This window comes from Stegostoma tigrinum, chromosome 11 (assembly GCF_030684315.1).
Source record: "Stegostoma tigrinum isolate sSteTig4 chromosome 11, sSteTig4.hap1, whole genome shotgun sequence".
In the NCBI taxonomy this organism is placed as follows: domain Eukaryota; kingdom Metazoa; phylum Chordata; class Chondrichthyes; order Orectolobiformes; family Stegostomatidae; genus Stegostoma; species Stegostoma tigrinum.
The window spans coordinates 11,928,898-11,941,805 of NC_081364.1; the positions used below are offsets into that span (position 1 = coordinate 11,928,898).

General features: G+C 44.3%; 1 protein-coding gene across 1 annotated transcript; it reads left to right on the forward strand.

Moving 5' to 3' along the window:
• Positions 1-317: 317 nt before the first annotated feature.
• On the forward strand, positions 318-5,098 carry LOC125460474 (FANCD2 opposite strand protein-like). Its single transcript, XM_048547997.1, has 2 exons — positions 318-498; positions 4,565-5,098. The coding sequence occupies exon 2, from the start codon at positions 4,565-4,567 to the stop codon at positions 5,096-5,098; it is 534 nt and encodes a 177-aa protein (XP_048403954.1). The 5' UTR covers positions 318-498.
• Positions 5,099-12,908: the final 7,810 nt, after the last annotated feature.

Below are 12,908 nucleotides of genomic sequence, written 5' to 3' on the forward strand. Positions count from 1 at the left end.
AGGATTGCTGAAGTTATGAGAGGGCGGGGTGACAATTACCAGTTGGTTTCAAACTCATTCAGAAAGAGAGAAACAGTAATAGATATGAAGGCAACAAAATATTAAAATACTGGTGCTGGAGCTCAGAAATTTAAAAAAAGTCAGAAATTGTTGGGAAAAGCTCATCCTTGGAGAAACAGTGGTATCAGATCCAGCTGATTGGTAAAATGTGCAGTCTCTTTCTTTGGAACCTTGTGTTTCCAAAAATGCAGTATCAAAGTTAGAGTCTTTAGACATCACCAAACGTTCCAACCATTATGACGTTGCCATCCCGCTGTATCGAGTTGTTGTTGCATGGACATTGACACATTCGCCTAGTAGGTAACCAGGCAACCGAACGCAATTTTCATGCCTCACCGAATAAATACATCATATCAGGAGGCTAAGAACGTGCGACTTGACCAAACAGCCCCTACCTTCCAGGTTTTTTTTTCATCCTGATCCCCTTGGATCGGAAAGGTGAGCGTTTCCGAAAAATATGTTGCTTCAGGTCAAGTCTAGTTCCCATCGAACCATCCTCAAAATGGCAAACCACCGTCCCCTCACCCGACTACAGGTTTCCACAATGCTAGCACGGCGTCATCTCCCAATCACTTCGCCAAACGTCGCGATTTCATTTTAATCAACTTGTCCGAATGTGTATAACACACCCTATGGAGCATGCAAAACTAGTGTGCCAGCTTTCCGACTGGGAGGTAGGGACAATATCAGTGCACGATGAGAGCCCATTCACCAATTTGTGTAATGATTAAACAAGGGGTAAATTTAGACAATTATGAAAATTGCAAAGGGGGCAGAAGCATGGTTGAAACAGATGAACTAGGAATAGGCCATTCTACCCCTGAAGCAAGCTTCACCATTTAATGAAGTTATGGCTGATGTGATTGAGATCTCAACTTTCCTGTATATCTTTTTACTCCCTACTTAGTCAAGAATTTATCAAAATCAGCGTTAAAAAAAATCAGAGAGCCTTAGGAAGAGAGTTCCCAGACTCACAACCTTATGAGAAAGCATTTTTCTCTTCATCTGTATTTTAACTAAGAGAGCTGTTTTAAACTGTAACCCATCATATGGACTCTCCCAAATTGGGAAACATATGTTGGGCATCCATCAGGATATGTTTCAAAAAGATCACCTCTCATTCTTCCAAACTCCAATGGCCACAGACTTAGCCTGTACATTATTTCTTCAAAGTAATTTACCCCACCTTCATTCCAAGAACTTTCTCTGCACTGCTTCCAATGCAAATCATGTTTTTTCTTCCCCATAAGTAGGGAGATCAAAACTGTACACAGAACTCTAGATGTGGTCTCACCAGCACTCTGTACAACTGTAGCAAACTTTTCATACATTTATATTCCGTCCTCCTTGCAATTAGCAAAAGAAAATGTTCAATTTGCCTTTTGAATCACTTAATGTAGCTGCATTATATAGAAAGAATTTAGACTAGATTCCCTACAGTGTGGAAACAGGCCCTTCGGCCCAACAAGTCCACACCACCCCTTGAAGCAGCCCACCCAGACCCATTCCCCTATTACCCACACATCCCTGAACATTATGGGCAATTTAGCATGGCCGATCCACATAGCCTGCACATCTTTGGACTGTGGGAGGAAACCGGAGCACCTGGAGGAAACCCATACAGAACACAGGGAGAATGTGCGAACTCCGCACAGACAGTCACCCAAGGGTGGAATCGAACCTGGGTCCCTGGCACTGTGAGGCTGCAGTGCTAACCACTGAGCCATCGTGCCGCCCATAATGGGATGTGATGCACTGGAGGACCTGCAGAGGAGATTCACCAGGATGTTGCCTGGGATGAAGCAGTTTAGCCACATAGAGGCTGGATGAGCTCAGGTTGTTTAAGAAGATTGAGGGATGACCTGTTTGAGGTGATAACACAGTGTGGAGCTGGAGGAACACAGCATGCCTGGCAGCATCAGAGGAGCAGGAAAGTTAACATTTCAGATCAGAACCCTTCAGAGTGTATTGGATTACAAGGGCTATGGACAGATTGGAACGGAAGCAGCTGTTCCCCTTTGTTGAAAGGACATAACAAGGGGGCTTTATTTAGAAGGTGAAGGAGAAGAGTCTGAGAGGGAATTTGATGAAAAATCTTTTCAGCTAGAGGATGGTAGGAACCTGAAAATGCATTGCGTGGGAGGGAAGTTGAGGTAGGAAACCTTGCAACCTTTAAAACATTTGTGGATGAGCATTTGAAATGCCTTAACATTCAAGGCTATGGGCCAAGTACTGGAAAGTGGGATTGGTGTCAAGTTTGGTGCAGACTTGATGGCCTGAAGGGCCTCTTCTGTACTGTATGACATTATGACTGAATGTTGTGATTCTTGTACCAAGAGATCCTTATTCCTCTGTACTGTAGAGTTCTGCCATCGCTCTCCATTTAAACAATGTTATGTTTTTGTACGTGAGTTTAAACTAAACCTGCCGAGTTTTTGCCCTTCACCTATTTATATCCCTTTGCAGACTCCGTATGTCTTCTTCACAACTTAATACAGTGCCTTTCTGGCATCAAAAGCTGGTTATACAGTCAGTGATAATGGGAACTGCAGATGCTGGTGAATCCGAGATAACAAAGTGTGGGGCTGGATGAACACGGCAGGCCAAGCAGCATCTTAGTAAAACAATTTTCCAATTTTCTTTCTCATTTTCGCATATCATCCTCACTCGTTCCAATTTATTTCTTTGTAGTTTTGGTTCATCCTCCTTGGAAATAGCAAAGGTCCCGCACAGGAGTATATTCAGACAAAAACTGACATCTAACCAACAGAATCATTAGAAGAGGTGACAAAACTCCCACGGTCCAAGACATACCTGTCTCAGTGCCTTAAAAGAAGAGACAGAGGCAAAGAGATTTGGGGAGGGAATTTTAAAGCTTAAGGCCTTGAAAGCTGAAGGTAATACTGCCAAACACTGGTAAAAAGAATGGGGGGGGGGGGGTGGAGGGGGTGGATAATTGCTCTTGTCCTAACTTTTAAACATTGGTACTGCAGCAATAAAAAAAAGTCTGAAACATTAAAATAATAACACAGAATTGTTACAATGCAGAAGTACGCCATTCAACCCATTCATGTCTACTCAGACTTTTCATAATTTTGACTACTTCAATTAGACTAGTTTTTAATTTCAGATTTTTATTGAATTCAATTTTCAAGTCCTGCCATGACAAGATTTGAGCCTAAGTCCCCAGATGGCATCCTGGGGTTCTGAATTATTAGGTCAGTGATATTACCATGACACCAGTACCTTCACTTCAAATTGGCGCCTTGCTCTTGTACCCTGTGCTTCTTGTTTATGAAGCCTAGGCTATTATATGTTTCATGAGTACTCTCAGCCGATCCTGTCACTTTTAATGACTTATGCACTTAATATACCAACGTCCCTCTGCTTTTTATTCCTAAATTCATCCACAGGATGTGGGCTAGTGCCAGCATTTATTGCCCATCCCTAATTACCCAGAAGGCAGTTAAAAATCAACTACATTGCTGGGGGTCTGGAGTCACATGTAGGCCATACCAGATAAAGATGGAAGATTTTTAGCAGAGGCAAGTTTTTCACACAAAGGGTGGTGAGTGCCTGAAAGACACTGCTACGAGTGGTGGTGGAAGCAAACACAGTAGCAACATTCAAGAAGCACCTGGACAAATACATGAATAGAGGTGTATGGATCCTGTAAGTGAAGACAGTTTTAGTATGGAACAGCAAAACGGTTCAGGCTTGGACGGTCAAAGGACCTGTTCTTGTGCTGTATTATTCTTTGTCTTCCTTGCCCGAAAGTGAATCAGATGTGTTTTTCCTTGCCATTGTCAATAGTTTCACAGTCATCATTAGACTCTTCTTTCCAGATTTTTATAGAGTAAAATTCCACCATTTGTTATGATGTGATTTGAACCTGGGTCCCGGGAATGTTATGAGGCCCTCTGGATTAATGGTCGAGCGATAATGCCACTAAATCATTGCCTTTTTTTTCATCCTTTATATAATTTCTCCATGGCTTTACCAAAATCTATCATTTTGCAATTCACTGCATTGAACTTCACTTGCCAACAATCTTCCCACTCACCAAATTTTTTATGTCCTTCTGAACAGCACCTTTTCGTAAGTGGCTAGAGATGGGGCACGGTATAGTTCCAGTTCAGTCTGTCCGGAATTTTCACTTGCAGAAATTTCCACTCCAGCAATACTTAATCACTAAGCATGGATTAAAGCCAGGAATGTACAAGTCCAAAATTGGGGTGGAGATGGGGATGAGAAAAGCTATAGAGGTATTTGAATGCAAGGATAAGTAGTTTTGAAATTTAGCCTTCTTCTAATAGGGTGCCGTGATTGCTCTAAATTAATGACATATGGTAGTTGTTGCATTTTGAGTTTAACATTATATGACAGTGCAAATGTCAAAAATAATCTTCAAATGCAATTGGATTTTTTTCCACCATAACCATAAATAACTTGACAATTCCCCTCTTTTCATGAACCTGATCTTTTGGGATCTTTACAATTGAAGATGACCACCTATCAAGTGTGGCATCCCTGGACTCCATTTGAGGATCATTTTCAATGGGTCAGATACGGTCGCAAGTCCCTTCAGAAACGAGATGGAACGGAGATCATACAGATGTCTTCACCATCAGACCAAGAAGTGGCCCTCTACCTGCAAAATGACGTCGCAACTGATGACTGGAATCTCTTGGATCTTCTAGGGGACACAGGGAAACTCACTTCTGAGATGTGCCACACTTCAGAAGATGAATATGATAATGCAACAATCATACATAAACCTCATCCCGTCAAACTCAGCTCCGTTGATTCTGTATTTGGGAGAGCTATCACCAGCAGAGCACCAAAACTTGCAGGGGGCTTTCGTGCTTCAGAAAGCTCAGCTTTTACTGAGATCAGCATCGATTCCCCCATACCGACTTTAACTGCACGGTATAAAATTAATTTTATCATGATGTTTTATAGGCAATTATTAAGGCTTGTCACCTTGATTTACACAGCTTACCAGAAATGTTTTTACCTGTTACAACATCAAATTTGATACTTTACTAAACTTGTTTCTTAAAAGACTTTTTAAAATAAAAATAAAGTGAACTTTTTTCCCATTACTTCTCTCTACAGATTCCTTCAGCCAGAGCAGTAGCATGCGCAGAGCTTTCCTGTAACTACTGTAGTTGCTGGGTAGAAGGTAGCTGTTATTTTTCTTAGGGATACACAAACACGTGAGATATTTATCTCCCCTTAGCCTTTGAACCATTTTCTTTTTAAAAGCAAAATCAACCATTGGGCAAGAAGTAGTTTGACATCAGGCTACTATTCCTGCTCTGTGTGTGTACAAGTGGAATTAATGAGGTGGCCAAGTGGTATTATCACTAGATAATAGGAACTGCAGATGCTGGAGAATCCAAGATAATAAAATGTGAGGCTGGATGAGCACAGCAGGCCAAGCAGCATCTCAGGAGCACAAAAGCTGACGTTTCGGGCCTAGACCCTTCATCAGACAGGGGGATGGGGTGAGGGTTCTGGAATAAATAGGGAGAGAGGGGGAGGCGGACCGAAGATGGAGAGAAAAGAAGATAGGTGGATAGAGTATAGGTGGGGAGGCAGGGAGGGGATAGGTCAGTCCAGGGAAGACGGACAGGTCAAGGAGGTGGGATGAGGTTAGTAGGTAGATGGGGGTGCGGCTTGGGGTGGGGGGAAGGGATGGGTGAGAGGAAGAACAGGTTAGGGAGGCAGAGACAGGTTGGACTGGTTTTGGGATGCACTGGGTGGAGGGGAAGAGCTGGGCTGGTTGTGTGGTGCAGTGGGGGGAGGAGACGAACTGGGCTGGTTTAGGGATGCAGTTGGGGAAGGGGAGATTTTGAAACTGGTGAAGTCCACATTGATACCTGAAACTGGTGAAGTCCACATTGATATCAATATCTTGACATCAATGTGGACTTCACCAGTTTCAAAATCTCCCCTTCCCCAACTGCATCCCTAAACCAGCCCAGTTCATCCCCTCCCGCCACTGCACCACACAACCAGCCCAGCTCTTCCCCTCCACCCAGTGCATCCCAAAACCAGTCCAACCTGTCTCTGCCTCCCTAACCTGTTCTTCCTCTCACCCATCCCTTCCCCCCACCCCAAGCTGCACCCCCATCTACCTACTAACCTCATCCCACCTCCTTGACCTGTCCGTCTTCCCTGGACTGACCTATCCCCTCCCTACCTCCCCACCTATACTCTATCCACCTATCTTCTTTTCTCTCCATCTTTGGTCCGCCTCCCCCTCTCTCCCTATTTATTCCAGAACCCTCACCCCATCCCCCTCTCTGATGAAGGGTCTAGGCCCGAAACGTCAGCTTTTGTGCTCCTGAGATGCTGCTTGGCCTGCTGTGCTCATCCAGCCTCACATTTTATTATCTTGGTATTATCACTAGATTTTTTTAAATCCAGAAACTCAGCTAATGTTCTGAGGATCCTGGTTCGAATCCCACCACAGCAGACAGTGGAATTTGAATTCGATTTTTTAAAAAAATCTGGAATTAAGAATCTGCTGGTGACTATGAAACCAAATGTCGGAAAAACACATCTCGTTCACCAACGTCCTTCAGGAAAGGAAATCTGCCACCTTCACCTGGTCAAGCTGAGATGGAGCCCACAGCAATGTGGTTGACTCTCAGTTGCCCTCTGAAATGGTCTGGCAAGCCATTCAGTTGTACAAATCACAATGAAGTTTCAAAGAAATGAAATAGAACATAGAACATAGAACAGTACAGCACAGAACAGGCCCTTCAGCCCACAATGTTGTGCCGACCATTGATCCTCATGTATGCACCCTCAAATTTCTGTGACCATATGCATGTCCAGCAGTCTCTTAAATGACCCCAATGACCTTGCTTCCACAACTGCTGCTGGCAACGCATTCCATGCTCTCACAACTCTCTGCGTAAAGAACCTGCCTCTGACATCCCCTCTATACTTTCCACCAACCAGCTTAAAACTATGACCCCTCGTGCTAGCCATTTCTGCCCTGGGAAATAGTCTCTGGCTATCAACTCTATCCATGCCTCTCATTATCTTGTATACCTCAATTAGGTCACCTCTCCTCCTCCTTTTCTCCAATGAAAAGAGACCGAGCTCAGTCAACCTCTCTTCATAAGATAAGCCCTCCAGTCCAGGCAGCATCCTGGTAAACCTCCTCTGAACCCTCTCCAAAGCATCCACATCTTTCCTATAATAGGGCGCCCAGAACTGGACGCAGTATTCCAAGTGCAGTCTAACCAAAGTTTTATAGAGCTGCAACAAGATCTCACGACTCTTAAACTCAATCCCCCTGTTAATGAAAGCCAAAACACCATATGCTTTCTTAACAACCCTGTCCACTTGGGTGGCCATTTTAAGGGATCTATGTATCTGCACACCAAGATCCCTCTGTTCCTCCACGCTGCCAAGAATCCTATCCTTAATCCTGTACTCAGCTTTCAAATTCGACCTTCCAAAATGCATCACCTCGCATTTATCCAGGTTGAACTCCATCTGCCACCTCTCAGCCCATCTCTGCATCCTGTCAATGTCCCGCTGCAGCCTACAACAGCCCTCTACACTGTCAACGACACCTCCGACCTTTGTGTCGTCTGCAAACTTGCTGACCCATCCTTCAATTCCCTCGTCCAAGTCATTAATAAAAATTACAAACAGTAGAGGCCCAAGGACAGAGCCCTGTGGAACCCCACTCACCACTGACTTCCAGGCAGAATATTTTCCTTCTACTAGCACTCGCTGTCTTCTGTTGGCCAGCCAATTCTGTATCCAAGCAGCTAAGTTCCCCTGTATCCCATTCCTCCTGACCTTCTGAATGAGCCTTCCATGGGGAACCTTATCAAATGCCTTACTGAAGTCCATATACACCACATCCACAGCTCGACCCTCATCAACCTTTCTAGTCACATCCTCAAAAAAACTCGATAAGGTTTGTAAGGCATGACCTACCCCTCACAAAGCCGTGTTGACTGTATTTGATCAAGCCATGCTCTTCCAGATGGTCATAAATCTTATCCCTCAGAATCCTTTCTAACACCTTGCAGACGACAGACGTGAGACTTACCGGTCTATAATTGCCGGGGATTTCCCTATTTCCTTTCTTGAAGAGAGGAATTACATTTGCCTCTCTCCAGTCCTCAGGTACGACTCCAGTGGAGAGCGAGGATGCAAAGATCTTCGCAAGTGGCGAAGCAATTGCATTTCTCGCTTCCCAAAGCAGCCGAGGACAAATCTGATCCGGGCCTGGCGACTTGTCAATCTTAATGTTTGACAAAATTTTCAGCACATCAGCTTCCTCTATCTCTATCCATTCCAGCATGCACACCTGCTCTTCAAAGGTTTCATTCACTACAAAGTTCGTTTCTTTCGTAAAGACAGAAGCAAAAAACTCATTTAGGGCTTCCCCTACCTCCTCAGGCTCCACACACAAGTTCCCTATGCTATCCCTGATCGGCCCTACTCTTTCTTTGACCATTCTCTTATTCCTCACGTAAGTGTAAAATGCCTTTGTGTTTTCCCGGATTCCTTCTGCCAAGCCTTTCTCGTGCCCCCTCCTGGCTCTCCTCAGACCATTTTTGAGCTCCTTCCTTGCCTGCATGTAATCCTCTCTAGCTGAACTTGACCCTAGCTTCCTCCACCTTATGTAAGCTACCTTCTTCCTTTTCACTAGAAGCTCCACCGCTCTCGTCATCCAAGGTTCCTTAATCTTACCCCTTCTTGCCTGTCTCAGAGGGACATATTTACTCATCACTCCCAACAACTGTTCCTTAAACCATCTCCACATGTCTATAGTTCCCTTACCATGGAACAACTGCTCCCAGTCCATGCTTCCTAACTCATGTCGAATCGCATCATAGTTTCCTCTTCCCCAATTAAATATCCTCCCATTCTGCCTAATCCTCTCCTTCTCCATAGCTATGTAAAATGTGAGGCAGTTATGGTCACTATCACCAAAATGCTCCCCCACCACAAGATCTGATACCTGCCCCGGCTCGTTTCCGAGCACCAAGTCTAGAATGGCCTCTCCCCTCGTCGGCCTGTCAACGTAAAATCAATGTCAAATCAGATGGATCACCAGGCATCGGTTTAGGCAGTGGAAAAGACACCCTCAGAAACAGCCCTATCAACCCTGCAAAGCCGTCCTTAATAACATCTGGGGGTTATGCCAAAATTGCGAGAGCTGTCTCACAGACGAGTCAAGCAACAGCCTGCCACAGTCATAATCATGGAATCATACCTTTCAGGCAATGTTCTAGACACAACTATCAACATCCCACCAGCAGAGGTGGCGACATGATTGTATACAGTTTGGAGGGCATCACCCTGTGAGTCCTCAACATTGACTGGAAACCCCATGAAGTCTCATGGCTTCAGATTAAACACGGGCAAGGGAACGTCCTGCTCACTACCATGTACCATCCTCCCTCGGCTGATGAATCAGTACTCATCCATGTTTGACAACACTTGGAGGAAAGACTGGAGAGGTCAAGGGGGATTTCAATGTCCACCACCAAGAGTGGCTCAGCAGCAGTACAACTGTTTGAGCCAGTTGGGTCCTAAAAGACATCACCTGCCGCAGACCCAGCCTTGCAGTTGTGACGGAACAACATATTTGACCTCATCCTTTCTATCTAATGATGCAAATGCACCTGTCCATTAATGAGAGTAACCATCGCACAGTCCTTGTGGGGACAAAGTCCTGCCTTCACATTGAGAATATACTCCAAAGTGTTCTGTGGCACTATCACCGTGCTAAATGGGACAGACTTTGAACAGATCTGGCAACTCGAGACTGGGCATCCATAAGGTGTTATGGGCCATCAACAGCAGCAGAATTGTAATCCAGCATAATCTATAACCTCATGGCCTGGCACATTCCCCAGTTAACCGTTACCATTAAGAGGGGATCAACTTTGGTTCAATGGACATTGCAGGAGGGCTTGCCAGGAGAAGCAATAAGCATACCTAAAAATGAGGTGTCAACCCAGTAAGCCACCAACCAGGACTACTTGCATGCCAAGCCTAAGCAGCAAGCGATAGAGCTAAGTGATCCCACAACCCACAGATCAGATCTCAGCTCTGCAGTCCTGCCACATCCAGTCACGAATGGCAGTGGACGATTAAACAACTCACTTGAGGAGGAAGCTCCACAAATATCCCTGTCCTCAATGTTAGAAAAGCCCAACATATCAGTGCGAAAGATAAGGCTGAAACATTCACTGCAATCTTCAACCAGAAGTACCACATAGATGATATATTTTGGCATCCTACAGTGGTCCCCAGCATTACAGATCTTTAGCCAATTTGATTCATTCCACATGATATCTAGAAATAGTTGGAGACACTGGATATTGCAAGGTCTATGACCCTGTTCCAAAACTTGCCACTCCCCTAGCCAAGCTGCCCCAGTGCAGTTACAACACTGGCAGCTACCTGACAATGTAGAAAATTGCCAGGCATGTCTTGTATACAAAAAGCAGGACAAATCCAACTCAGTCAGTTACACCTCACCTACTCTCTATCAGCAGTAAAGTGACAGAAGGTGTCATCAACAGTGCTATTAAGCAGCACCTGCTCAGCAATAACCTGCTCATTGACACTCGGTTTGGGATTTGCCAGGGACACTTGGGCCAGCTCCTGATTTCATTACAGCCTTGGTTCAAAGATGGACAAAAGAACCAAATTCCAGAGGTGAAGTGAGAGTGACAGCCCTTGGTATCAAGGCTGCATCCAACTGAGTATGGCATCAAGAAGCCCTAGCAGTACCAGTATCAGTGGGTTTTGGTGGCAAACTCTCCGCTGGTTGGAGTTATACCTAGTACATACCTGGTCGTAGTTGTTGGAGGTCAGTTGTCTCAGCTCTAGGACATCTCTGCAGGAGTTCCTCAGGGTAGTGTCCTAGGCCCAGCTATCTTCAGCTGCTTCATCAATGACCTTCCCTCCATCATAAGGTCAGAAGTATGGATGCTTGCTGATGATTGCATAATGCTCAGCACCATTCATGATTCCTCAGACACTGAAGCAGTCCACATTCAAATGCAACAAGATCCGGACAGTATCCAGGTACGGGCTGATAAGTGGCAAGTAATATTTGCACCACACAAATGCCAGGTTACAACCATCACCAAGAGACAATCTGACCATGCCCTTTAACACTGCACGGTGTTACAATCACTGAATTCCCCCATTATCAACATCCTGGGGCTTACCATTGACCAGAAACTCAACTGGATTCACCATATAAACAGTAGCTACAAGAGTAGGTCAAGGCTAGGATTACGGTGCTCCCTAAAGCTTGTCCATCATCTACAACGCACGAATCAGGAGTACAGTGGATTACTCCCCACTTGTGTGGATGGATGCAGCTCCAACAATACTTAAGAAGCTTGACACCGTTCAGAGCAAAACAGCCCACTTGATTGGTACTGCATCCACAAACATTCACTCCCTCCACAGCCGATGCTCAGTAGCAGCAGTGTACTATCCATAAGATGCACTGCAAAAATCCTCAGACAGCACCTTCCAGATCCACAACCACTTCCATCTAGAAGGACAAGGGCAGCAGATATGTGGGAACACCATGAACTGCAAATTCCCTTCAAAGCTATGCACCATTCTGACTTGAAATATATCACCGTTCTTTCACTGTCACTGGGTCAAAATTCTGGAATTTCCTCTCTAATGGCACTGCAGGTGGACTGCGACAGTTCAAGAAGGCAGCTCATAACCACCATCATCTCAAGGGCAAATAGGGACAAACAATAAGTGTTTCCCCAAGCAGCGATGCCCACATTCCACAAATGAATAGAAAATAGTTGAATCAGGATTTGAACGATATGTGCAATTTCAGTAATTCAATTTTTTCTTAAGAATTAATCAACACTAAGCCATGGTTGGACAATTCACCATCTGTATGCAGGCAAAACACAAATATAGAGTGCAATTACTATTTAAAATGATTAACAAAAGTCAAGTCTTAAAGAAATTAAACATTAGGAGCAACCAAAATTAAACAAAATAAAAACTAAAACCAAATAAAACCAGATGGTTTAATCACACATTATTCCAAGACACTGGAATTTTGCTACAGTTGAACAAGAAGCATTATTAAGCTTTGCTTTGGCCACATGCAAAAACACTTCAGGGATGTCTTCAAAGAATCCCTTGAGATTCAAACATCATAGAGTCATGCAGCACAGAAACAGACCTTTCAGTACAACTGATCAACACTGACCACTCTGACCTCGTCCCATTTGCCAGCATTTGGCCCATATCACTCTAAACCCTTTCTATTCATATACCCACCCAGATGTTACAATTGTACCCACCTCCTCTGACAGCTCATTCCATACACGCGCAACCCTCTGTGTGAGAAAGTTACCCCTTGGGTCAAGATCCCGGTTTGTGATGAACCAAAATGAAAGTTAATTTCAGAATGCATCAAACATATTGAGGCACTTCGTCAGGAATGTGCGAAGGTAAAGTTGAGGCCATGTCCAAAAATCTGCAACAAGTCATCTACCCAATCCTGCAAGCACCAATTGTCACACATAGGAGCCTGTAGTTCATGCACTGGACAGGTCAACCATCTCAGAACCTCTTGAACTAGAGCAGTAGCAAGTTAACCTCAAACCCAAGAACTGTCTAAGAGGAGACAATGGATGGCATTGATTCAATGCTGAAAACACCTGGTCAATGACCAGATTTAGGAATTATTTTAGCAGTACTTTTTCCAGTACAAATCATGGAATAATCTTCACTCCAATTATTTAAGAGGAATTTTTAATGAAGACAAAACATGATAACAATTCAATAATAACCTTTAT

What these genes read in the sequence shown, in the direction of transcription:
- LOC125460474 (XM_048547997.1), top strand. Translation starts at nt 4,565, where the DNA reads ATGACCACCTATCAAGTGTGGCATCCCTGGACTCCATTTGAGGATCAT.